This window comes from Rhamphochromis sp. 'chilingali' (genome assembly GCF_963969265.1).
Source record: "Rhamphochromis sp. 'chilingali' genome assembly, chromosome: 18".
NCBI lineage: Eukaryota > Metazoa > Chordata > Actinopteri > Cichliformes > Cichlidae > Rhamphochromis > Rhamphochromis sp. 'chilingali'.
This window is the reverse complement of record NC_137945.1, coordinates 17124013-17151706: the sequence shown is the minus strand read 5'-3', so window position 1 is coordinate 17151706 and position 27694 is coordinate 17124013. Positions and strand designations below refer to the sequence as shown.

General features: G+C 42.0%; 1 protein-coding gene across 1 annotated transcript in view; it reads left to right on the top strand.

The window, feature by feature from the left end:
- Nucleotides 1-27694, top strand: part of flt1 (fms related receptor tyrosine kinase 1) — a 52576-nt gene that overhangs the window by 18588 nt on the left and 6294 nt on the right. The window contains exons 11-25 of the mRNA XM_080864917.1: nucleotides 4226-4349; nucleotides 4822-4930; nucleotides 7868-8170; nucleotides 12540-12686; nucleotides 12758-12889; nucleotides 13798-13904; nucleotides 15896-16031; nucleotides 16485-16589; nucleotides 16701-16814; nucleotides 19313-19401; nucleotides 19942-20044; nucleotides 20127-20224; nucleotides 20316-20438; nucleotides 20771-20882; nucleotides 20990-21089. Of these exons, the coding sequence (XP_080721043.1) occupies nucleotides 4226-4349; nucleotides 4822-4930; nucleotides 7868-8170; nucleotides 12540-12686; nucleotides 12758-12889; nucleotides 13798-13904; nucleotides 15896-16031; nucleotides 16485-16589; nucleotides 16701-16814; nucleotides 19313-19401; nucleotides 19942-20044; nucleotides 20127-20224; nucleotides 20316-20438; nucleotides 20771-20882; nucleotides 20990-21089 (1902 nt within the window). The remainder of the gene's footprint in view (nucleotides 1-4225; nucleotides 4350-4821; nucleotides 4931-7867; nucleotides 8171-12539; nucleotides 12687-12757; nucleotides 12890-13797; nucleotides 13905-15895; nucleotides 16032-16484; nucleotides 16590-16700; nucleotides 16815-19312; nucleotides 19402-19941; nucleotides 20045-20126; nucleotides 20225-20315; nucleotides 20439-20770; nucleotides 20883-20989; nucleotides 21090-27694) is intronic.

Below are 27694 nucleotides of genomic sequence, written 5' to 3'. Positions count from 1 at the left end.
TGCAGTGTGACTGTGTTTTCTCCAGAAACATCACTTATATAGTAGAAATAATTATATCCACGCATTTCCTTATAGCTAAAATATTTAAAATTTTGATCTGAATAGTTAACATTTTGAATAAGCACAAGAGTTATTATTTATACCAAGAAGTTTATGCCTGTAGGTCGGCAAACATGATCGGTCAGAAGGTTTTGAATGAATTCTGATAAAAATTTTGTGTCCATTAAAGACAGGCGTACATCCACCAATGTCTTCAAAGTCAACTTAATGATTTATTGGTCAGAATTTGAAAAATAACTTGTAAACTTATAAAAATAAACTATGATTCTTACAACTGTATAGTGTGTTGTCACGGGTTCATATGTCGTGTCACATTTGACCTTTGATCTCTCCTTTAAGGGTTAATAGAGCGATCTGAAGGTCAAAGTGATTATAATGTTTCTTACTGTTGTTCTTTGTACTGACAGCATCCAGGCACATAAGGTATCTGTTACGGCCCTAGCAGGGCCTCCTCCTGAAGGTGCCTGTGTGGGCGTGTCCCACCACCTCTTCTGCCTGAGGTGCCACCTTTCCCTGTTACACAGCTGACTCACATCAGTAATTAAAAGTATTTAAGCCCAGGGAAAGGTGAGCTCTGGGCCAGAGTGCCAGTAGTGTGGTTACAGCTAGTGAGCTGTGTTTTTGGTGGTTTTCAGCTAGTGAGCTGCTCTTTCTTTTTGGCTTACGTTTTACTTTATTGACCAACGCCTGAGTTTTGTTTGTTTCCTTAAATGGTAATAGCGGCTTGTCCGTCTCTTTTAGTTAGTATAAATTGAAACTTTAATAAAACTCTTTAATTTAACCCTTTTGCCTCCTTGACTCCTTTTTCTGACCCAGTCAATTCTGTTACTTCCCCCTCCCCGCCTAGACCGCTCAGGGGAACGTAACAAGTGGGGGCTCGTCCGGGATTGTTGAAAAGGAAGTTTTGAGTTGGAATTGGTTTTTGATTATCTTGTTTTTTTTTTTTCACCTTTAGACATTCAACTTCCCAGTTAAGTTAGGTGAGTGTCCAGCTGAGCTTATTAAGTTCTTCCTTCGGGCACTATTTTGTTATTTTGCCTTTTTTATTTTCGGAGTAATCCTGGGCGGGGATTAGTTCCCTGTTGGGGGTAGGCAATTCAGGGCTCCGGTCGCTGAAGTTCTGCCTTTCAAGTCGCCTCGAGCCCAGCACGCTCCAGAAGATAGGTAGGTAAAGGTTGTTGTGCTTAGGAACTGGGTAAGTTGTGTTTGTTTATTGTGTATGCTGTAAGAGGTCAGTTAAACTAAGTTGTGTAGTTTCTGAGTGAGTTGGCAGACGGGTGTCGTAGTGTCTTAATTAGGGTGTGTTTGCTAAGCCTTCTCCGGCCCCCAAAATGGCTGATGAAGCCATCAGTGCACAGGTGTCTAGAAGCTCGTTTGTAAGCAGTAACATCCACCTGGTTCCCGTTTTCTGTGAATCCAGTGTTGAGAGCTTCTTCAGTGTGTTTGAAAGCATAGCAACTGCATTACAGTGGCCTGAAGACGTGTGGGGGGTGATGTTGCTGTGTAAATTCACAGGTAAGGCTCAGCAAGCTTGCTCTGGTCTGTCTAGGCTGGACAGCCTAGTTTATGAAAAGATCAAAAGTGCCGTCCTCCAAGCCTATGAACTTGTGCCTGAGGCCTATAGGCAGAACTTTCGAGGTTTGGAGTTGGCACAGGGTCAGTCCTACCTTGACTTTGCTCGGGAGAAGGCAAAGCTTTTTGGTAGGTGGTGCTCTGCAAGCCAGGTTAACAGTTTGGGGTCGTTACGTGAGCTCATGCTTGTGGAGGATTTTAAAAACTCTGTTCCTGAGTGTATTGCTCTTTATTTAAGTGAACAGAGGGTTTCCACTTTACAGCAGGCTGCCATACTGGCCGATGAGTTTACCCCAACTCATAAAACAAATGCTGTAGACTGTGACATCCCTTCTCACTACAATACATCTTGGAGAGCTAGGAGGGAGCCAGCTAACGAGGCTGAAAAAGTGGTGGTTTCAAGTTCCAAAGCAAAACTGTGTTTCTTCTGCCACAAGCCTGGCCATGTGGTTGCTGGTTGTGTGAAACTTAAGCGGAAAGCGTATCGAAAGGGAAGAAGGCCTGATTTGAAAACAGTCACTCATGGTTCTCAAACTAACAAGGTTGTCAGGCCCAGCAAAGGACCACACTTGGGGCATAGTTGTGTAAGGGGCTCCTGTGGTCAGTGTAAGGGGTCAATTAACCCTGAACGGCCGCTGGTTGACAATTTCCCAGGTCCCCAAAATGACCTGCAGGGGAACAGACTGTGTATAAAACCACCAGTAAGACCCGCAACCCTGGCTAACAAACATGCCTGTACCGATGACTTGAGGAATCGTCTGCAAAGTGTTTCAATAAGGCCCACTAGCTGCCTGCTGGGTTCTCCACATATGATGGTTCCAACCCCTGGCTATCACATGGGACACTCTTTCAAGGGTCTGGGGCCACTCTCTGTCAATGTTGTGAACCCACTGAGATGGGGTTGGCAGCTTCCGCAGGAAATGCCCAACCATTGCTATGGGGTTTGGTAGGTGGAAAGCCTGCAAGTAGGTGATGAAACGGTTATGGACTTGTTTTGGTTATCGTGATAGTTTGACAAACCACGGGTTTGTATTTATGGGAGGGGGTGTTACGGCCCTAGCAGGGCCTCTCTCCTCCTGAAGGTGCCTGTGTGGGCATGTCCCACCACCTCTTCTGCCTGAGGTGCCACCTTTCCCTGTTACACAGCTGACTCACATCAGTAATTAAAAGTATTTAAGCCCAGGGAAAGGTGAGCTCTGGGCCAGAGTGCCAGTAGTGTGGTTACAGCTAGTGAGCTGTGTTTTTGGTGGTTTTCAGCTAGTGAGCTGCTCTTTCTTTTTGGCTTACGTTTTACTTTATTGACCAACGCCTGAGTTTTGTTTGTTTCCTTAAATGGTAATAGCGGCTTGTCCATCTCTTTTAGTTAGTATAAATTGAAACTTTAATAAAACTCTTTAATTTAACCCTTTTGCCTCCTTGACTCCTTTTTCTGACCCAGTCAATTCTGTTACTTCCCCCTCCCCGCCTAGACCGCTCAGGGGAACGTAACAGTATCACATATGAAAATTATGTTATTATGACTTTGTTATGTACACTGCAGTAATTGTTTAAGTAATGACTCATTTGAATACATGTACAATTTTTCTGAATATGTTTTTTGGGGTTGTTTTGGTAAACAAGATCAATTTATGGTCAAAATCTTTTTTCACATGATATATTTTGATAAACATTTAAACAAATTTCAGTAAATTACTCTAAATGCATATATTATATACAAATTAAAAAAAATCATACTCAAAATTATATCAAGTTTATTAAAATAATGAAATCCTGCACTTATTTTTACTACACTGGGAACACCTTAGTGTGTTTAAGAAGGAAATAAAATTAATATCTACAGATTACGATACTATTAACATCATTATTATATTGCAAAAAAATAACTCACTCCTGGTTGTATTTTTGTTTCTCTTTACATCACATCATATTTGATCTAGATAATTTCAATTCATGAATTTAGCATTTAGCATTTCCTACACAGACTAATTACAAGAAATGGAGAGAAAAAAAACCCAAGCGATGATCTTCTCTCCTAGAGTTGCGAAACTAACTGATCAAGCAGTCTGTGTATTAAGGCCCCACCCAACTCTTGTATAATTTAAGAATTTTTTCGTCATGAGGTGATGTGCGTAAATAACCAAAAAGCGTCTTGCATAAGCTCAAGTTCCCACAGCTCCTCCGGTGTGTAATCTATGGATTTAAACTTGCAAGAGTCATTGAGGGACAGGAACTCGTGTCCTGGAAATGTGGGCTAATTTGTTAAGAATAGAAGGAAGTTAATCGGCAGGATGACAATACCACCTCTGCATCCTTCATAGATGAACAATCCAACATTACATAGCACTTCAAAGATCCACTATTGTCAGTTTGCAGGGCAGGGAAAGACGGCATGAGGCTATTGACAAAAATGTGGTGATAGTAACGATGATGTGATTCATGGTTTAACATCAAGCAGCAGCTGTCAAAGCGTTTTCCTGATGTTCTGCTCTTCCTCCTGCTGAGCACAGCTGAGAAAAACACTTGCACACCTGGAAGCAGCCAAAAATTATTTTTGTCAAACACAGCTGAGTCCCTCTCTTCCTCCGCCTTCAAGGTGTGTGTGTCCCACGTCTTCCTCACTATGGAGCCCTGTGACAGAGAGTCTTCCCGCCTCGTTTACACACAACCACATCCTGAGTGTTACGCACAGAGAGGAAGTGCTTCGGGGGAAGAAAAGGGTAAGTAAAGAACAGAAATGCACACTGGGACTGACAGAAAAGCTGTGATATATTATTGTAGAAAATAAGCTTTAAAAAAAATCCCAGTTTGCTCTATAGGAAAAATTTCATGTCCAAATTCTGGCATATTCCTTTCCTGCAGGTGCACTAATCCAAAAAAGAGTGTGCATAATATTTTAAACCTCTTATTAAAGGGACACTCCACTGCACACGCTTGCAGGTTCCCTCGTAGTAAAGTCTCTCCCGCACACACTTAGAGCTTCTCACCTATAATACGAGTGTTGACCTACTAAGTTGGAAATGGGCAAGAGGTCTGGCTCAGAGACCGCTATTGTCTTCTCAGTGAGCCCATGGAAAACATGATTCCTGCCATCAGTGGCAGAGGTAATGAGCCTGAACTTTATGAATGTGGGTGTTTTTCATAATGTCCTAAGTGCCGGTTTGTTCATGCGGATGTTTGTGCTCTCCATAGACGGTGGGGGTCCTGACTGTCGCAGAGGCCTTTGTGTCTGGAGTGTATCGCTGCATCGCCTCCAACTCTGCGGGGGCAGACCAGCTAGACATCCACTTCTACATCACAGGTGATCCCAGACAAGATCAATCATTGTGGGAGTTTTCTTTCCTTATTCCCACATCATAAACATGGAGTAAAGCTTCTGCTTGATCCTTTGTACATTAACTCGAAGTCTCTTTATGCAGAGCCTGCATGTTCCCAAAATAGAAACACCAAACTATCTTATACTTATTTGATTATTTTACCCATTCAAATATATAGTTAGATTTCTTTTAGTTTTTTGCAGATTTGACTCTGCACACCACTATAGTGGAATTTCAAACATTCAAGATGAAACTGCAGAGCAGACTCTCAGATTTAATTCAGGGACTTTAAAAAGGTATTGCATGAATTGTTTAAAAATGACAGCTTTTAACACAAGTCCACCCTTTTTTAAACACTCAATTAGATAAACTAACATAATCTTAAATATAAGGATTGTTTTTAATATTTGGATAAAAAAAACCATCTGCAGTCAGTGACTCTCTGTAGTGTAGAACCCATGAACATCACCAAATGTCCTGTTTTCGTCCCTAAGATGCTTTGCCAGGTCTGCAGCTGCCTTCCGTATGTGGGTCTCTGTGCCTTCAGTTTTGTATTTAATACATGTGAAATGTGCTCTGTTGGGTTGAGATCAGGTGAATGACTTGGCCACTGAAACATATCCCATTTCTTTGACTTAAGAAACTCTTGGGTTGCACTGTCCAATCAGTTTTGTGCCGTTTGGCTGAATCAGAGCAGAGAATAGAACCCTGTACACTTTACAATCCATCCTACTACTTCTAGCAGCTCTCACATCATGAATGTACAATAGTGCCTTAATTCCTTTGGCAGCCATACATTACTATTCTGTCACGAGTGGCTTAAAAGCTGTGACACATAATCAGACCATTAGTCAAGTAAAACAACAAAAACATTTTATTTGAATTCAACAAAACTCAATGAAGTTACAAAGGAAAAAAAACATTCCTCAGTCAGTAAGTGAGTAGTGTTGGCATGTTTGCTTTTTGCCTAACGTGGTGAGTGAAATGTTGTTTGGGTAGAGAGAAAAGGAAAAAGGTCGAGTTGTTTTTCCCCCCGAGGGAGCAAATGGAGTGCGCGTCTATACTGGTGAAGACTGGGCCGAGGTGTTCCCAGTCACTAATAACTCAACCACACCCGCTGTGCATCTCTAACACAAAACACACAAAGACAACCTGCCAGCCCAGCAACCAAAAGAGGCAGGTTCATCACGTTGTCTCCACTATGTTTGACAGATGATGCGGTAAACTTCATGAGCTGTTTTCTCTTCATTCTGGTGCAAGTTTAACTTGGTTTTAATTTTTCCAAAGATCCTTTTTTCACCAGTGCAGGCTCTTTTAGTTTGTTTTCTGACAAAGTCTAATGCTTCCTTCTTGTTCCTGAATGTAACCAATGGTTTGTACCTTTGCAAACCCTCTGTATTTACACGCATGTAGGTCTCTTCATTGTAGACCTTACAATGATGCATCTACCTCTTCGAGACTGTTCTTGACTAGATAATGTGATGGGATTTTTCTTAACCATGGAAAGAATTCTGCGATCATCCATTTTAGTCACCTTCTCTGGTATTTCAGGCCTTTTGGTGTTGCAGAGCTGGCAAGTGGATTCATGAATCATTATTTTTAAGGAGTATAATAGATTATTTGGGTTTTTTTAGTCTAATGATAACTTTCAAGGGAAAAACTGCTTGTCGGCCAGTTGACCTCTTACTTCTGTGCCTCTAAAAATGTGGGACTGTGTGTAAGAACAGTTAATGCAATACTTTTGCATTGAATTAAAGCTGAAATCCACAAAGGCAAAATAGCACACATGAAAAACACCTTTATTCAAAAACTTAACTGTAAACAACTCCATTACTAGCATGAAGGTTAAAATCCTCTGAAATCTATGATTCATATTGATTTGCTTTTTACACCAATGCGCGCACACACACATTCATGCATTCCCTAATGGCTGGCACATTTTCAGGGTTTTATGATGAACTTGAGCTTACAACATCTTTACTATGTTGTATGAAAAACAAAATACCCTTCAGTCAACATTAGCAGTAAATGAAGAGGCCATAAATATGTGCAAATGTGCATACAAGCTTATTCGCATAATGATCATGTTTGAAAAACAAAAAAAGATAAGGATATTGAGTATTGCAAGAGTATTGCAGCAAGATCACCACACTGATATAAAAAGAGACCTTGTTGTCTCAGAGCAATGGATTTAAATGGTTGACAATAATAATAAAATAAAACTGCAGTCAGTATGATGCAGATATACTTAAAGCCAGAAGTGTGAATTACTGTTCAGATACAAGAACTGAAGTAAAGCTGAGCAGAAATGCCTGCACAAAGATATCAGGCAGAGTTGAAAATACCCGGTAGCACATAACAGTTTGCATGCATCACGTACATTTCGTACTCTGTAGTTTTGCATGCCATGTGAAGTGTGTTGTACAGGTAAAACCTGAGTGTGTATGTGTCTGCAGTCAGGCTGCGCTGAGCTTTTAGTGTGTGAGCAAGAGCGAAACAGGAACCTGGCGCTCTTATCATTCCACTTCCCCGTGCAGCGCACTTCCTTGGACTGGCAGGTCCACTTATTTCGGGAGGCCTTGGGGTGTTCGAGAAAGATAAACACTATCTGCCATCAGGAAACTCTCAAGCCGTTTCCACGGGAAGTTTCAGATGGCTAAAGTAAATAAAAAGCCTTTTTACTGTATTCCACTAGCTGCTTTAACCCACAATAGCCATTCAACATAGTCATCAAAGGTTATAGAAATGAAGACTTGGTAGAATGAGCTCTCCTGGTTTCAGGCACCAGTCAGGATCCAGACTCGCATGTTGGGAAACTGAGACGGCTTATTCATCTCAGTGGAGGGTTATTTGTTTATACCTCCTCCTTACTTCTTCTTTCCAACTAATCCATGTATTTCTCTGCTCTGTGTCTCCATCAGATGTCCCTGGAGGCTTCTGTGTAAAGCAGCTGGAGGAGGCCAGAGAGGGTGGAGACCTCCACCTCACCTGTTTAGCCAATAAATACCTGTACACAGCACTGTCATGGCAGAGAGTGAACAACACAGAGGAAGCCCAGTCTCGCGGCTTAAATAATCAGCAGTTCACATTTGGAGAGTTCTCCAACTCGCTGGTCCTGTTAATAAGCAACCTGACGGCCAGAGACAGTGGAGCCTACAGATGCTCCGCCCGCCACATCGTCACCGGGCAGGAGACACACCTGGACACACAGGTGGAGGTGACAAGTGAGTAATCTCAACCTAACGCACTCATAAAGAAGAAAGCTTTTTTTTTTTTACAGTACCCTTTTAAAACTGCACAAAGCTTTTGAAGATAAGTGAAACCTATTGTAGTTTGAACTGTTTTGCTTATGGCGATCTTTAATATGTGTTTGCAGACTTACAGAAGGAGTTTAACTTAAAATTAATTTTCTATAAAAAGAAAAGAAAAAAAAGGACATATTGAGGACATTTAAACTCACAGCCTCTTCATGTTGTTCTAGTACTTTATGTTGCAGTTGTTTGCAAACACACACATTCACAGAGGTCTTGCTGCTTGGGAATGGGTCCCCTTAGTTTCCTGGGGCCCCACCCTAGCTTTGCTCTTGCACTCCAGCTCAGCACCTCTTTCACGTGGGAATGAGCTCTTGACTGGAGGAAGAGCACACAATGGCACTTCCCACAATGCCACATTTACAGGCCCCTGTGCAGCGCTGCAGGAACAATCAGCCAATCAGACACTGTCAAGCCCCAGCCCTCGCAGACAATCATCAATTGTTGTGCAGGAGGAAGATAGAGGAAACAACAATCAGTTGCTGTGGTTAAGTGACTTTTCTTCGTGTCTTTTACGGCTGTTCTGAATACAATCAGGGCTTAGCGCGTCAACTTCCTCCCACGGGACACCCAGCAAGGGAATTACTAGAGATACGGGGTGACTAGGATGAAAGAAGAAGTGGTGGTGGTGGGGCTGGAAAAACAAGAAAAGGGGAGAAACGGAGAAAAATTTTAAGCATAGAGAGTATGAAGTCATCTATTTTTATTATCATGTATCGTTGTGCAGTTATAGTGTATAAGAGCTGTGTTGGCCTCATTGTGTGCACTCACGCACAAGCAGCTGTCCGCACAATGAAAATGTTCTGAAATTAGTTTTGGTTTTTCTTTTGTTTTTAGTTCAATTCAGTTTCACTTCATTTCCGGAGTGATTTTTGATTGTTTCAGCTCAGTTTTTCTAGTTGGAAAATCCGTAGTTTTACTTTCATTTTTATTACTTTCACTTTTACTCCTTTTATTTATCACTTCAAAACAGGAGTCACTCTCTGTCTATGAATACACACAACACTTTCTGAACTCAAAGTCGTGTCATGTAGACATCCAACGTCTTAGTAAAGAAAATGTACCAAAGCTTTGTCCAGAATGTTGCGTTGACGTAAATTAAGAACAATTCCTGGATATTTCTATTTTATTTCAGATGGCTTATTTTTTTTAACCCCTTCACACTGAATGAGTCAGATTTGTTACGTGAGTTTTTTGTACGTTTTTGAGACTCCTACAGCAGAAGTGTGATTACCGCCCACACTAAAAAATTGCACACACCCCTGTTCTCTGCTGGCCATCGGGGCAGGGGGGCTGGGCGCTCAGGTATGTACCAGCTCACTCCCGGTGGCTACTTGGCAGGGCCTGGTGCCTGTTGCTCGGTCAGGCCTCTTCCGGGGCAAAGGGGGCCCTCAGGCCTCCGGCCTCTGGGCCTGTGACTCGGTTCACTCTGGCACAGCTGGCTGCCGGCAGAGCCGGCGAGAACATCACTGCAGCCCCCTCTGGCTTCTGCTCTGAGGCTATTGGGTGACCCCTCATCTGGGGCTCTCCTCAGCTTTTCCCAGGAGGGTGGCATGGATGCCCCTCCGGTGGTCCTCCTTGGGCTCTCGCACTTTGGGGCCTCTGGATGTCTGGGGCCTGGAACTCCTCCATGCCTGCTTCATGCCCTGGGGGACAGGGCTATGGCTCTCTACACCCTCTAGCAGACCATTACATGGGGAAACCTTTTGAATACAAGCGCGCTGATGCACACAGGTGTGCAAACGGGTGTTCACTGTTCATAGACATAAACTACACCTTTATTGGCTGCTATTTCCAAGCACATTGTGCGCTGTCGGTCCTGCTTGCTACACAACAACATTCAATATTTAGTATTTACTGCTGTTTACACTTAGCTAGATTAACGTGATGGTGTTGTGTTTAGTATGTTGCTCTGTTTTGTTTTGTTTTGCTTGTTTTCACTTCTTTTTCTCTCAACAGGTGATCCAGGAGATTTTTTTTTTCTCTTCTTTCTCTTTTTAAGTGCCCTTTCTCACTGTCCCTCTTCCCTTGTTTTTCTTTTCCTTCATCTTTCTTTCTCCCTTTCCTATCCCTCACTCATGTCTGTCCCGTCTGTAACAACTGAAAATAAAATAAAATAAATAATAACAACAAAGGTCGATCAAATGGACCAATACGGCAAGGCCGTGATGATCCATTTGGCAAAGTAAATCCATTGGGTCTCCTTGTTGGTCTTCAGAAAACAATTCTGACGGCTAAAGAACCAAATGGGACAGGCAAAAATAAAATAAAATTTAAAAAATAAAATTGCACAATAGATTTTTAAGCAATAAATTGAAGGGAAGAAATGTTGCAAATATAATGCAAGTTAAAACTCCAATCCAAATTAATTTTTTGTTGTTTTTTGTTTTTTTTAATCTGTCATGAAGTTCAATAAAAACTACTAATAATAATAATCATTTTTATTATTAGTTTTTCAGACTTAGTTTGAGTTTTGAGTTTAATTTTATTAACCTTGAATTCACCCCATTGTTGCTGCTCTTTGTATTGCAGGGTTATTAATAAAAAAAAAAGGCCCAAGAGGACCCAAACTTCAGCTGAGTCACAGGTTTAAGCCAAGGCCACTCTTCCACGTGTGTCACTACAGCATTGTAGTTATTGTCCAAAAGTGGCACGGATCCAGAAAACTATGGGAAACAAATAGCAGCAGTTTCACTTTATCACAAAACTGTTCAAGACTGTAACTACGACTGTGACTACTGTAAAAACTGGCCGTTTTGGGGTTTTTTTGTTAATTATCAAGTGGTGAAAAAACAGATTAGCCCACAAGAACTGAGAAGTTCTTATTTTTAGTTCTTATTATCAGCAGTGGGTAAATGGATCCTTACTGTACCTCAAGTTATGTAGAGACTATAAAGTTACTTTAAAGGTCAACTACGGGGACTTTTAGCTCAAAAGGTGTAACCAAAATAATCCTAAAATGATCCAAATGTCTGCTAATTTAACATTTAAATCACAGAAGAAGAAAACATCTATGCAACTCCATTCATATTCATCTATACATTTATTTATCAATTATTCAAAGTGTCACTACTGGTGACACTTGCAAGTAGCGTACAGCTGACAGTTCGATATAAGGTGCCAGACGACCCAAACATGAGCAGCTGTAGGGCCAAAGTCAAGGGCACAGTTGTGTTTTTCCATGATAAAGAAAAATCTGTTTTCATCAAGCCCATTCTTCTACATGTGTCACTACCAGCTCATACTTATTGTCCAGAAGTGGCACGGATCCAGAGAACTGTGGGAGAAAATAGCTCTGGTTGCATTTCTACAGATTTTAAATAATCCTCAGCAAACAATAATCTTACAAATTTATGTTTGTGTGTGCGTGTGTGTGCAATTAATGCCATATTCAGGTGACTCTGTAGTTGTATATACAGCTAAAATACACAATCATCATGTATTTTGGCTCATGATTCCTGTTCTGGTGTATTTTTACTGTTCAGCAGTCACTAATTTTGGCCACAACAGGCAAAGCGGAAAAACTGTAATGAAGAGTATGAAAATGAACAAAGTTGGCAATAAGCAAAAGAGACTTCCATTTCCTTAGTTAGTATAGATCAAAACAGAGCTAAAAGTAGACACAGCAGTGGAAACTGCAAGAAACAATGTGCTCAAAGTACAAATTATTCTTGCAACAGAAATGTACAAGATGACACAAACGTCTGAAGCTCGCTAATGTTTCTTTATTTCATCAAAAAGGAAAATAACTCACTATGGCATAATGTTACCATACAATCAAAGTGGAGATGATTTTGCTTTAAACAGTACTCTGGTGTCTCGGTAATCTGTCAAATGAATGTTTAAACTTGATTATTTTTGTGTTTTTTCCTGCAAAAAATATTTGTAAAAAACTACTATACGTCTTCAATAATGATATGAAGTAAAATCAATCGCCTACCTCTGAAATATAGTGGAGCAGAAGTATAAAACAAGGGGGAAATGGAAATACATGCATAAACCACAAGGACAGTATAATTAATGCATTCAGTTAGATTACACCCAAACACTCATCTGTGCTGCACTGTTAGATGCTAAATATCCTCAAGGAACCACTGACACTGCTGCAGTAGTTTGTCGAGGAACCACTCAGAATGTTTTTGAGCTCATTATTATTATTAGAAGTAGTACTAGTGGCAATATAAGTCCCATAAATACACAATCTCTCAAATATTACATGAGACAGATTAAGCAGAAAATTCAGATTAAAGTTATCATAATTCATCTCTTTCTCCCCCTTCAGTCCTGGAGCCTCCTGTCCTGGTGAGTAATTTGACAGATTGCACCGTTAATGTTAGCAGCTCAGTGACCCTCAGCTGTCCATCTCGAGGGGTCCCACCCCCAACCATCACATGGTACAAAGACCAGCGTCCTCTGCTGCAGGGATCAGGTAAAGAAATTTTAACGCGTAAACTTTAGCGGTAAACCGGTGGTCTGTAATTTATTTGATGCCGTCTTTAGGTATTGTTATATCAGCAGAGGAAGCAAGTCTCCATATTGACCGGATCACAGTGGAGGACGAGGGTCTCTATACGTGCCAGGCAACCAATGAGAGGGGGTCTGCTGAGAGCTCGGCCTACATATGGGTTAGCGGTAAGAATCGCTGCCTTTTAATTGGCTCTCCACACAGTTGCCTATGTAACACATCCATATATAACCACTTTTGAACGTGCTTTGTTTTCACGTGTTTAAATAGGTGTGTAATGTGGATGCAGACATTTAGTAAAGTACATCACATTGTTTTGATGTAGTGTTTATACAGAGAGTGTGTCAGTTCTATTAATGGAGGATGATGAACGTCTGTTTATTAATTTCTAAGTAAACATTGATCAAAGTACGTCTTAACATAAACGTACTCAGCCTTTTGTTCAGTTTCCCTCATTCACACACCCACCCACCCACACACACACACACACACACACACTGACGTCCGGAGGTAGTAGAGGAGGCAGGACCTCTGGGGTTCCTCCCAGTCCAGGTCTGGAAAAAGAGAACTGACCGTGTGTGTGTGTGTGTGTGTGTGTGTGTGTGTGTGTGTGTGTGTGTGTGTGTGTGTGTGTGTGTGTTGTTGTGTTCGGATCAGTGAGGAAGGAAGCTGTCTCCCATTTTTATTTCCTCCGGAAGGGTCCGGCCTACGTCTCCAAGAGGCTCCACATAGTAGTGAGCTGGGCATTTCTTCATCATCCCATTAAAAAGATTTGAAAATAGTAATAAACCCACATTTAATGAGAGGGAAGGATGATGGTCTCTGTGCGTTATGTGACCTTGAAATCACAGTGACCCCATTCGGATGGATAATTAAAGCATCAAGTACCTCAGTCTGATAAACTATTGTAATTCTCATAACTGCAAAAAGGAATAAACATTAATTTTATCAATTAATATATTCTTTTATGTACATATATTCTACCCTCCGCTGCTCAGGATTTTTATGTAGAGTAAAGAATAAATACCTTGAGACTTAAGCAGCATTAAGCTACTGGGTGTGTTTATGTGTGCAGGTGCTCCAGAAAGCTCATTTCTTGAAATCCCTACTCTCACCTGTACCTGTGTGGTGGCTGCTCTCTTTTGGTTTTTGATCACGCTCTTCATACGAAAAATGAAGCAGGTGAGAGGATTATTTTGCTTGTTTTTTTTGTTGTTGTTTTATGCATAATGAGAAAAATATGTACTATCACTTTTATGTTTTCTATACTTCATATATTTGAAAAAGTCCTAGATTGCTTTTACAGTATGCTTTAGATCATTATCCTGTACACTTCACAATCCATCCACAGTTTCTCTCTTTCTCCAATCTTTTTTTTTCCTCCCATCATTTTGGTAACCTTGGTTTCATCTGTCCAAACTAGTTTTTCCATGACTCTTTTTGAGGCCCCTTGATGTTGCAGAGCTGCCCACTGCATTCCTTCTTTTTTCCTCTCTCGCTGATAGGTTTATTTGAGCGTTTTCTCGGTCTAATAATGACCTCTGTTTCTTGGAATCAGACCAGCTCCAGATCTTTCATCTGTTTAGTTTGTCATTAAAAGAAATGGGGGAAAGCCCTCACTGGCTTATGAAACTGCTTGCCAATTATTTCTGAGCCTCTAAAAACGAGGCAATCTGTATAAAAAATGTCTATAACTCATAAACAGTAAATCCAATACTTTTGCAAATCCCTGTAATTAAAACTGAACGTCTTCCACTTCTATCGCATCCACTGTAATTATGTACAGAGGCAACACTACAGTAATAGCCATTATCCAACAGCCATGTCGACATCACAGGTGCTGATTGTGAATAATAGAGCTGAGCCTTTTTGCTGCGCAGCCGCCTTGTGTTGTGATCCTACAGTGTTGTATATGCTATTTTCATCTGTTTGTCATGTGGCTGAGTGTTTCTCACTCTCCTGCCAATTTGATTGCCTCACAGCAGTTTGCGTACTGTCACTTTTATTTTATTTGTCTAAGTGTTTCCCACACTGTAGCACTTCTGCCCTACCATTATCCCATTAGCTTTGGTGGTAGCTTTAGATGGGCAGGAAGAGGCTCCACTTTTACTCTTAAGATCCGCTTACCCCTCCAAGTTGGCGCAGGTACTCCATCCTGCAGTCAGTTATGTTTTCTATGTCTCTGAAAGAATAACTGATGGAGGATGACCATGACAAATGCCCATCATGTTTTGGCGATCATCCTGAATTCACAGAACCAAAGTTAACTGTGTTGGGATTGAGGGCGATTTTTCACCAGCACCTCAGCTCTTCCTTTAACCTCCCTCTCCTCTTTCACATGTTTTTCTCAGTGAATATTTTTATGCTAGTAAATAACAATTTCCGTAATAATTTTATTTTCCTAGACTGATGCAAGGTGTTTGTATATGCTTAAAGAACTAGTGGCTTAGATTAAACTAGATGATTAGATGATACTTTATTAATCCCTCGGGTGGGTTCCTCCGGGATATTCAGTTATTTATTTATTTATTTATTTATTTTAGAGAGATTAAAGTAAAGGTCTGTTTCTGCCCGGTTTCGAACCGGGGACCTTTCGCGTGTGAGGCGAACGTGATAACCACTACACTACGGAAACCGCTCGACGGCTTAGTCTACAACAGAATATACAAATTAATGCGTTGACATCGATAGGCACAAAAACAAATTAATTGTGCATTTGAATGCACAATTAATTTGCACAATTTAAAAAAAATTTTCCTTTTCAACGTGCCGTTGTTAGAGAAAACGGTTGCTAGGGTGCAAACTATGCTCTATGCTGGTACATTTATATACAGTAATAATAGTAATAATATGATACATATAAAATATATAATATCGTATATTATAATAGAATATGATAAATGAAACTAGCTCATTAAATAATAGCTTTTGACGACATGATTTGATGACAAATCTATGATTTTAATGTCTCCTTTATGCATAGACAAACCTTTTAAAGATGCTCTCAGCTTCACAGTAACTAAAAATCTGACTTTATAGTTATTTATGTCCGCTTGCTTTTCAATGTCTCAGAGTCCCTCTAAAGCTGATCTGCCAGGTTCTGGATGAAAAACGGTAGTAAGTATTTTCTCTTTTCTTTTTTTCTTTTAACTGATACCGACTGTCTTCCAAAGCCCAACAGCTCATACACCAAAACCGAGTACTTGTCAATCGTACTGGACACAGGAGAGGGGCCGATAGATGAGCAGTGCGAGAGGTTGCATTATGACCCCAACCAATGGGAGTTCCCCCGGGAGCGCCTGAAATTAGGTATGCTGGTTCAATCTATTAAAGAAAATTTGTTTTTAGCTGATACTCTTGTGTGGGCTGAGATCAGACTGATGTTGTGAATGCAGTGGGAGCGAAAGGAGGTATTTAAGCCCACGTAACAACACAAGGATTTTCTCATAGACCTTATCAGCTTATTATTGGGAGTGACTCTCATTCCATTAATCAGACTTTTAGTCTGTGTTGTCTGTGCTCAGCTAATTAACCCCAGCATGAGACATGTAAACAGTGTTTACCGAAACTAATCAGCTCTTACGGTCATCAGGGCGGGATTTGGACAGATGGGCAGCTGGTACGGTCTAAAGTCTTCTGTTATCAGCTCCTCACATCTGGATTGGATGATAATCATAATTAACTGAGTTGTTTTAAAAAGACACAAAACACACCTCCCGTATCCGTTTCATTCACATTCTCACGCTGTCTTTTTTCTCTCAGGAAAGCTTCTAGGCCGTGGGGCCTTTGGTAAAGTCATGCAGGCAACTGCATTTGGTATAGACAACGGCACCAGCTGCAAGACTGTGGCTGTGAAGATGCTCAAAGGTTAGGTCCATGATATTCGGTTAAATTTAACTACCTAAAACCCTTACCCTTACCTTATTACTAAAACCCTTTTCTGACACTCACTTTACTATTCTTCCTTCTATCCACCAGAGGGCGCTACAGCCAGCGAACACAACGCATTGATGACTGAACTGAAGATCCTCAACCACATTGGAAACCATCTGAATGTCGTGAACCTTCTGGGAGCTTGCACCAAACCAGGAGGTGTGTGTGTGTGTGTGTGTGTGTGTGTGTGTGTGTGTGTGTGTGTGTGTGTGTGTGTGTGTGTGTGTGTGTGTGTGTGTCAGAGGTGGGACCAAGTCATTGTTTTGCAAGTCTCAAGTAAGTCTCAAGTCTTTATCCTCAAGTCTCAAGTCAAGTCTCAAGTAATGTCAGGCAAGTCAGAGTCGAGTCTCAAGTCACTGGTGTAAAAGTCCGAGTCAAGTCACAAGTCTGAAATTTTGAATTTCAAGTCCTTTCGAGTCTTTAAAAAAAAAAAACGAAAAAATAATGTTGCAGTTATATGCTAAATGTAAATATTAGACCATGTAATTTTAAAATCTGTGTTTTTCTCAACACATGACAAAATAGTGAACTTAGAAAATATACACAAATTGTGAAATTGCACCTCTTTAAAATGCAGCTCAATTAAACCTAGCTCCAAGAATAATTTTCACCAACAGTTCTGAGATAAGCTGCATGTTATTCTTGGATGCGGTTGTAGGACCAGCTTTAAAATCGCATGACAAAAATATCATACACATTAAAAAAAACTGTATCACCAACGTAGCCTGGACAACATTTGCTAGTTAGATGAAGTCAGCTATCTCATCTTAGCATATTTATATGCATATTTATAATTATACGGTTCTTGGAGTGAGCGCATACGATCATGAAGTTTAGTAACTTCAGGTCACTGCAACAAGCCCAGGTACAGTTTACCGACGGATGGGTGCAGGACCTTGAAATGCACCGTGTAGAACGAAAGACCATCGTACGTATCATAAGTTTACCAGTCTCACAAATTGTCGTCATAAATACACATTCCTTAACCGTTTATTAATAGGACCTTTGAGCTCAACGGTAATTAATTAGTAGTGGAAATAATTTCTGGTACCCATCACAGAAATGTAGCAGTGACAATAATACTGTATGCTGTAATCGTACTGGGCAATTAGTGATACAAAAAACCTGTTTTATCCTGTGAATAAAAGTATATGTTTTTGTCAATGTACCATAATAACAGAAGCGAAACGCAATATTGTGTCAGGACAATTCACTATTTATGCACAATAAATAAAGGAGCATAGCGCGACAATTTCTGTTCAGCGCCAGACTTGCTTGTAACCTATATCACCAATTATGTTATGAAAATGACGTATTAACTACTAAAAAACACTGACCTTCGTGTAAATGCTTGGAGCAGACTAACCTGTGAGCTGGAGTGTTCTGGGACGTTATATTTGATCTTTGAATGGCTGCAATCCAGGCCATCCGTCGCGTCTTTGTTACTTCGGAAACATGGCTCGAACAATTTCTCCTCAATGACGTAATCCGATAACAACCGATCTCTTTACCCGTCGGCTTCCAGTGGCTGTCATGCGACCGGCTATTGCAGTTAATAATAAAACGGCTTCTTGACATTTTTGTGTTTCTTTTTATCGCTGTATAACTGATTTTAATTGAAAGCCTGCGTGCGCTAGTACCGCTTGCCACGAGTTCCCAGAATCCTTTGCGGTTCTACCCGTGAATGACGTCACATTTTCAATCTCTATATAATATGCATGTTAAATTTTATATTTGGGGTAAAATATCAAGTCTTTTCAAGTAAACCGGTTCAAGTCCAATTCAAGTCCCAGGTCATTGGTGTAAAAGTCCAAGTCAAGTCACAAGTCTTAGAACATTTTTTCAAGTCAAGTCTAAAGTCATAAAATTAATGACTCGAGTCTGACTCGAGTCCAAGTCATGTGACTCGAGTCCACACCTCTGGTGTGTGTGTGTGTGTGTGTGTGTGTGTGTGTGTGTGTGTGTGTGTGTCGAGGGGTTTCCATGCATTTGTCACCACATATGTGTGGAGTCACTGTGTTCCTGTTAATTTAATTGAACCTGCGCATCTGTGGCCTTACAACAGAGTTATTACAGTTTGTTGTATTTATTGTGTTTTATCATTATTTTATTTATTAATTCATTTATTAATTTAATTCAGTTTAGTTTCAGTCAGTTTCAAGACAGTTTTTTGTCACTTCAGTTTAGTTTTAACTCTTTGAAACCCATTTGTTTTGGGTTAGGTCTTATTAATTTCACTATTCTTCCATTAGCTTTGATCTTCTATTTTTATTTTTAATTATTATTGAATAGAGGACATATGTCATATTTAGGAAAATCTGTAAAAACAAACTCAATAAGCACATCCATCAAAGCCTCATCAGGCAAAGTTTTACCAAATTTGTAAGAACATAATTTACTATAATGTTTATCACACTAACTAATACTAAAGTTAAGGATATTTCCTCTATATTTGTATTTAATTTGTAAGTTTACAAGTTCACAAAATAATTTCAGTTAAATTATTTTTGTTCAAAAGTCCAGTTTTTATTTTTATTTCTTCTTAACTAAACTGTGTTTTTTTTTTTCACATCTACTTTAAGTTTTAGTTTAGGTTTAGTTAGCTGTGATAACCTTGCCTTGCACTTACTTACTGTGTGTCTGTCCTGTGTGTACAGGACCGCTCATGGTCATTGTCGAGTACTGTCGTTTTGGAAATCTTTCAACCTTCTTAAAGAACAAGAGAGACGTGTTTGTACAAGACCGGGTGAGTTCAGCTGCTGAACTTATTTTTTAAAATAAAACAGACCTTTGAGTTACTTGTGGTTGACAGAACAATACTAACTCCCTTGTGCTGTACACGGTTACAAAACCGTACACTTAAAAAACTCACTTCTGCAATCGGTTTTAAGTTCAAAGATGTTTATCAGTTCTTAAGTGGGACACAATGTTCTCTAATTTCAAAGTTCACAAATAGCTCAAAAGTTTCTTCAGTTCCCAAAAGCAAAATATGTTTTCATTCATTTTCCACTAACAAATAATTTAAAAACTACAATTTAGAAGATCTCAGAGGACACGTCTGCCTCAGTCCTCAATCCAATCTAACATACCTGAAGTGTAATCTTATAGCAGAGGAGCTGTAAGACCAAAATACCTGCAAGACACGTGCTTTGTAAGGCATGTTTGATATACAGTTAAACTGCAGTCTAACCCTAAACCTACCACTATGTGGTTCACCAGCAACTTGGACGATCTTAAAGATGTTAAATTTTACTTCATCATGCAGTATTTTATTTGATTCACTCAGCTGGCTGGAGTAAAAGGTGGAGGGCAGTGTTGGGACAGCAGCGTGTCCGACGACCAGAGCAGCTTTCACACAGACTTTGATGAGAGAGATGAGCAGGGCCTCTGTAAGACCTGAGCCTGGTGAACATTTTATTCTCGTCATTAATCAAACTGCTTTTGACACCTCTCTGTTTCTTCTGCTTCTAGATCCACAAACTGCTCCCAATTCCCCTCTTTACTTGGAGGATCTCATTTCTTTCAGCTTTCAGGTGGCACGAGGAATGGAGTTTCTGGCCTCTCGCAAGGTCTGACTCTTTGCTATTCCACCTGTGGGCATACACATACACGTATACTGGTTTTATGTCCTCATCTGTGTTCTGTGTGCGCCTGCATCAGTGTATTCACAGAGACCTGGCCGCGAGGAACGTTTTACTGTCAGACAATAAAGTGGTGAAGATATGTGACTTCGGCCTGGCCAGGGACATCTACAAAGACCCCGACTACGTCCGCAAAGGAGATGTGAGTATTTCTGAGGAACCTAGTTTGAAAAAGATGACACACTACTCTTTTTTTTTTTTTTTTTTACACAAAGTGACACATCTTGCAAAGTGTTGTTCATATAGTGTGGTTTTCAGTCCAAAATGGGGAAGTAGTTTTGTCATGGCAGTCTATCACCAAGGCTTTTATAAATAAATAAACTCATTATGTTGAGTGGTTCAAAGGTATGAAGCAAAAAATCATGAACTTGTTTTCCCTAAAAAGATTTGTTGCGATTCTTTGGAATCAGCCATCCTTCAAAGTTTTCTCACATAAGCCAGGTTTGGTAATCCTGTGTCTTCACCGTCTGCCAGGCCCGACTCCCTCTCAAGTGGATGTCTCCCGAGTCCATCTTTGACAAGGTGTTCACCACCCAGAGTGACGTGTGGTCCTACGGCATACTGCTGTGGGAGATCTTCTCTTTGGGTAAGAGACCTGTGCTTTTTCTGAACATAGGCACGGGATGGACAATCATTACATAATGTCTGCACAAGCATATGAGCCTCATGAACCAAAATGTGTGCACTTAATAGGAGCGTCCCCGTACCCTGGACTTCACATAGATGAAGAGTTCTGCCACAGGCTGAAAGGGGGAACAAGGATGCGGGTGCCAGAATACAGCACGCCTGAGATGTGAGCTGATATTTATTTCTCAAAAATTGCACAGCTGCACAGCGATTTGGAGAGCTGGTGGTTTGGGTTGTGCAGAAATGTATACCTTATTATTTTGTACAGTAAGAAAATCCCTGCATGTAGAACTCCAAGAACAAAATGTGTTGCTAATCTTTAGTTGTCAGCGCATCATCATAGCCAGTCCCTCAAGCTATCGTCCAATATCCCTTATAAATGTAGACCTTAAAATAATCTGCAAAGCTCTCTCAAAGAGACTGGAGAAAATAACCCCCCTCTTAATTCATCCTGACCAAACTGGTTTCATAAAAGGTAGGCACTCATCAACAAGTAGATTACCGTATTTCCCGGACTACAAAGCGCACCTGAATATTAGCCGCACAAGCGAAAATCAGGGGAAAATCCTGTTTTGTACATACATTAGCCGCACCTGACTAAAAGCCGCAGGTGTTTCAATGTTGACTTATCATATGTAAGAGAATATGCACAAAGGGAATTGTCAGGAAAGAGATGGCTGTTTGGAGACACACCCCTTTTATTAATATTTTGAAAAACAAGTTATGGGTACATATTTGCACATGTAGTACATAACAGTAACCTACAGCACACCAGAAAAATAGATTCGGACTACCTTTTAGGCTCAGGTGCAGTGACACGGCTTTAACAAGAAGAAAAGTCAGTCATTCACCATCTTTCTCTTCTTCCTGCGCACTAAAACCACCAAAGTCCTCTTCTCCAATGTCGGAAACGAACAGGCTCAGGATGGCTTCGTCATCCACTCTCCGCTTCTCTCCTTCGTTGTCACTTTCAAAACCAAAGAAATCCTCGTTGTCAGTGTCAGAGTCAGAGTCGAACACCCTCAGAAGGGCCGTGGCGGTGTCCTCCTCTCCATCATGCAGCAGTCCAGCCCTTCAAAATCCGTTGGTGATCGTGGATGTTTTCGCACTTTTCCACGCTGTCAGAATCCACCGGTGGAGTTGGGCATAACTTGCTTTTCGCAAGTTTATCGCCGCTCGTCATCCACGCCTCCTGCTGAATGCGTAGCGCTACTTTGAAGTTTGTTTTTCGCGCTACTTCGTACGGCACTACGTTGCCTGGCGGACGGACATGTGACTAACATACCACTCTTGAACCCCGATCCTTCCGCCAGGCAACGTAGTGCCGTACAACAGCGGAACAAACAAAACAAATCGTCTTACGATATCACAAAAATCATGGAAAATCCATAGAAAAGCCGCACCTGACTAAAAGCCGCAGGGTTCAAAGCTTGTGCAAAAAGTAGCGGCTTATAGCCCGACAATTACGGTACTTAATTTGATAGACTACTCATACAGTAAAAACCTAGAAACTACAATATTCTCTTTAGACGCAGAAAAAGCGTTTGACAGAGTTAACTGGAAATTTCTATTTGCAACTTTACACAAATTTGGTTTTGGATCCTCTTTCATAAACTGGTTAAAAATATTATATAATTCCCCAACAGCTTGTGTCAGAACAAATGACCAGACATCCTCCAGCTTCTGTCTCTTGAGGGGCACCAGGCAGGGATGCCCACTCTCCCCTTCACTATTTGCAATTTTTATTGAACCACTAGCAGCAGCAATTAGACAGAATTCAGTAATTAAGGGCATAAAATGCAAGAACGTGGAACATAAAATCAGCCTTTATGCGGATGATGTGTTACTCTTTCTCCAAAATTCACAAACCAATATCTCTGGGGTGATTGAATTGATAAACTCTTTTGCAAGAATATCAGATTACTCAATTAACTGGTCAAAATCTACAGTCCTACCGATTAATTGCTCCTTCCATAATTCCTCTTCTACACCACTGCAATCGGGAAATATAAAATATTTAGGTATTAATGTTTCTCCCAAGCTTGCAGATCTAACTAAATTAAACCATATCCCACTTTTAAAGAAGGTAGAAGATGATCTGGCTAGATGGAAATGTCTACCCATATCACTCATGGGAAGGGTTGCCGCTATAAAAATGATGGTCTTACCAAAAATAAATTATTTATTCTCAATGATCCCAACTAAACCGCCACAAGATTGGTTCAGATCTCTAGATTCATGTATGTCCAAATTCCTTTGGAAAAATAAACCCCCACGTATAAGCTTAAAAACACTACAAAAGACCAAGGATAAAGGAGGACTAGAACTGCCTAACTTTCAGCACTACTTCTTAGCCAACAGGCTTCAGTTTATCTCAGGATGGCTAAAACACACCCTCTTAGATGAACCTTGGCTAGATGTAGAACAAGCACTCTGCAATAATCTAGAGATCTCAGACCTACCATTTATCAGCTCAAACATCCAATGACATGAATACTTTAAAAGCATCAACATCAGCTCTTCTCTGACAGCATGGTGGGAGTTTCTAAAATTGACGGCGTCTTCATTAATCCCATGCAAACGTACACCTATCTGGAACAACCCTGACATATTACAAAACAATAATATGATAAACTTTTCAGATTGGAGTGATAAAGGAATCAAATATTTAGAACATATACTAGAAGGAACAGAATTTATTTCATTTGACGGACTAGTTACACAATATGGGATCAACAAGAAAAGATTTTTAGAATATCAACAAATTAAATCCATAGTAAAAAAGAAATTTAAACCGGGTCAAGTTGAACTACAAACACCACCAAGTGTGGTTCAATTTCTTACTCTTAAACCCCCCAAATTACTATCCAAAATATACAGAATGCTTTCTAAAACAGATGAATCAATATCACTTCCTATTGCAAAATGGGAAGCGGATTTATCAGTTAACTTAGACCTAAACTTCTGGTCTCAGATTTGCTTAAAAACCTTTCATCTAATTAGAAATCCCAGTCTTCAATTAATTCAATACAAAATATTACATAGAGTGCACTATACAGGTCATCGGATGTTCAAGATGGGCTTTACGTCTACCAACAACTGCTCACACTGCCAAACCAATTCACCGGACAATTATATCCACGCTCTTTGGTTCTGTCCACCAGTTCAGAAGTTTTGGCGCGAGATATGTGAAGACTTATCGAAGTGTCTGAAATGTAACATTCCAACTTCCCCCTTAGTGTGTTTGTTGGGCAGCTTAGATAATGTCACTTCAGAAAAGAATATCGCCCATATGGTTTTCACTGCCCTATGCATAGCCAAGAAAACAGTCCTCATGAACTGGAAAAATAAAAATAATCTTAATTCTAACCAATATAGAAATTATCTATTAGATTACATTAGTCTTGATACAGCCTCTGCCACCACATCAGATCAATTGCTCTGGGCTCCTTTGATCAGCTCCATCACCTAGTGGGGGTGGGGGGTCATAGTTTGGTCCCGCCTTCACTGTTGTGATTGGTGTGGGGGTAGGGACAGGCTTAGGGCGTCGGGGGGTTCCCCGGAGGCATCTTCCTTGGGGGGCTCAACCCGGGGTAGCGGTCATGTCCGGTTAGGGGCTCTGTTGGCTCTCCGGTGACTGTTTCCTCGCGGCTGCGTGCAGCGGGGCTAGGGGAGGGTCTGTGCTGACGGACGTGGTTACTGACCTGGTAGCCTGGCTGCCCCTGGGTGGGTCCGGGATGGGCGTGAGGTTCTGGGGGCGCTCCGTCTCTGGGCTGGGACCCGGACCGGGCCTCGGGGGCTTGGGTCCTGGTTGGTGTGTTGCCGGGGTTGTGGGCGGGTGGGTGCATGGGGGCCCAGCCCTGGAGCAGGGTGCCGTCGGTGCGTCGAGCCACCTGGGGGGCTCTTCAACTGGTGGGGGAGATTCTGAGGAGCTTTCCTCTCCTCAGGAGCTCCCTCTGCAGGAGGGGGAGATACAGGAGAGGTGGAGGAAGATCTCAGCCTGGGTGTTTATTGTCTTATGTAGTCTGGAAGATGAGTGGATGGTGGGGTGGGTGCAGTTTTCTCTGTGGTGGGGTTGGGTGGACTGTCCCGGGCTCTGTGGGGCCGGGCGGCGCTGCTGCACTGGGCCCGGTCTGGATGGGCCTGGGCCCCCTTTCCCTGGCGGGTCGCGGAGTATGGGGGTGCCTACTGGGGTCAGCGGGGGAGCTGGCCCCAGGGAGGGGTCACTTGCCCCTCCCTTCCTTCCCTCCCCATCTCCAGCTGCCTCCCTCTTCCCGCTCCACCACAACCACCCACACATGCAGGGCCTTGGAGTAGGGGTATGTCACCAGGGTGCAGAGGAGGCTACCCCCCCCCCCTCTGTCCCCTTCTGGCTGCCTCTGCCTCAATTTTATCCCACAACTTAGACATTCACATTACTCACACTCTCATTACACATACATATAGGATCTTGGGGGTGGGCACGATACACGGAGCCCAAAGTACCATCAGGGTGTACACCCCACCCCTGGCATCGTTGCCCACCTCTCAATTTTAAATACACGTAGACATTGAGGGCTAGCAGGAGGGACCATGCGCTTACCTGCTGCTCTCTGGCAGGTAGCTCCATGCCCTCCTGGGTTTTAAATGCACCTTAGAACACACATGCATCAACACTACAATGAGCGGGTGGAGGGAGGTTCGGAGTCTTCTCTCACCCCCGTTCTCTGCGACCTGCTGGAGCAGGGGGGCTAGGACTAGGAGGAGGAGTTGGCTGTCCGACTGCGGTCTGGAGTGTGGAGCCTTCCTGCTGCTGCGGAGTCGGGGCGATCTGCCTCCCCCCACCGCAGGGAAAAGGGAAACACCACCTGGGTCTGGGTGCAGTTCCCCCCTCCAGGGGCGGGGGCACCTAGACCCGGTTTGTAGAGTACGCTTGGGGAGTGTGATCGTGTGTACAACGTCTCTTTATGTCTGTCTCCACGTTGGTTGAGTGTGGAGTAAGTGCATATGAGAGCATGAGGGTGGGAATGGATGTTTGTATCTGTGTGTGCCTGTATGTCTGTGTCTATATGTCAGGTTGGGTGTCAGGCGCCACCTCTCTGGGGACATCTCAGGCCCTCCAAGGTTTGGAGGCCTATCTCCCCCTACCACCACTTCCCCTGCCAGTGGCGGACCCCCTCAGACATCGGTGCGTTGGTGGTTCTTTGTGTCCGGGGATGGGCGTCCAGGTACACACCGGCTCACTCCTTGGCGGCCGCTTATCGGGGCCTGGAGCCTGGGGCTCGCTCGGGCCACTTCGGAGGTGGGGTGCCCCCGGCCTCTCGGCCTGGGGCTCGGTCACTCAGGCGCAGCTGGCTGCCGGCGGAGCTCACGGGCGCGTCACTGCAACTCCCCCTGGCTTCTGCTCCGCGGCTGCTGAGTGAGCCCTCATCTGGGACTCTCCTCAGCTCTTTCCGGGACAGTGGCGCAGCTGCCCCTCTGTTGGTCTTCCTTGGTCTCTTGTGTTCTGGGGGCCTCTGGATGTCTGGAGTTTTGATCTCCTCCATACCTGCTTCACGCCCTGGAGGACGGGGCTGTGGCCCCCCCGCACCCTCTAGCAGATTATTACATGAAGGAACCTTTTAAAAAAACAAAAAACAAGCGCGTCCATGCTCACAGGTGTACACACGGGCGATCACACCCACAAACTACACCCTTTTTGGCTCCTACCTCAAAGCACACTGTGTTCTGTTGATCTTATGTGCTGCACAATAATGTTTAACATTTAGTATTTACTGTCATATTCCCATATATCATTGTGATGTTGTTTATTCTATTACTCTTGTTCTCTTCTGCTTGTTTTCTTTTTTCTTTCTCAGCAGGTGATCCAGGTGATTGATATATGCATTTTTTTTCTCTGCCCGTTCTGTTGGTTTTTGTCTTTTGCCCTTCTCCCCCGTCCCTCTTCTCAGCTGTTTCTCTTTCCCTCTTTCTTTCTCCCCTTCTTTCCCCCAGTCAAGTCTGTCCCGTATTCATTAAGTGAAAATAAAATAAACAATAAAAGGTGAATCAAATGGAAAAAAAAAAACAAAAAAAAACAAACAATCATAGCCAGTCTCTTCAATCACTTTCTATTAACAGCTGCTTATGGGGAGGAAATATACTCCACTATCTATTTACTGATTGACCTTCGGTCCAGGGACCCATCCAGACCTATTGATCGATCAATGGGTGATGGATGGGAAGGTTTAAAAGATCTGAAATGGTTGATAAAGTTATCCTCTTTTGAAAAAACACTGTAAGGTGACCAATGCTCATTTCCAGCTCTGTTATTTTTATTCTTGGCTAAACTTTAGCAACTTGTGCAGCTCTTATGTAGCTCGTCCACTGTCTAACAGAAGCTGCTTAGCTCCTCTCTCTGTGAGCCTCCGTTAAGGCCTTCTTATTAAGCAGGCTTTCTTCTAATTGTGTGCTCGTCACAAACAAAAGGTTTGAACAGCATGTGGGCGGAGTTGGTGTCTTTACAGCCAGAGCCGTGCGCCTCGGATAGCCACATTATGCATATCTGCTCTCTTTGATATCGCACAGAGCTCATGCTAGACTACGACAAAATCAAAGCATTCAGTGCTGTCTGAAGCCTGAGCTGTGGGCAAACAGGGATCATCTTCACATATGCTGACCTCATTATTTAAAACTTTGGACACTGTTTTGACCGTGTGTGTGTATGAAAGTTAAAGAGTTAAACGGGTTTTTTTAGAAGTTTAAACAATCAAAAACTATATATCCTTAATTGACCTTTAACTTACAATTTAA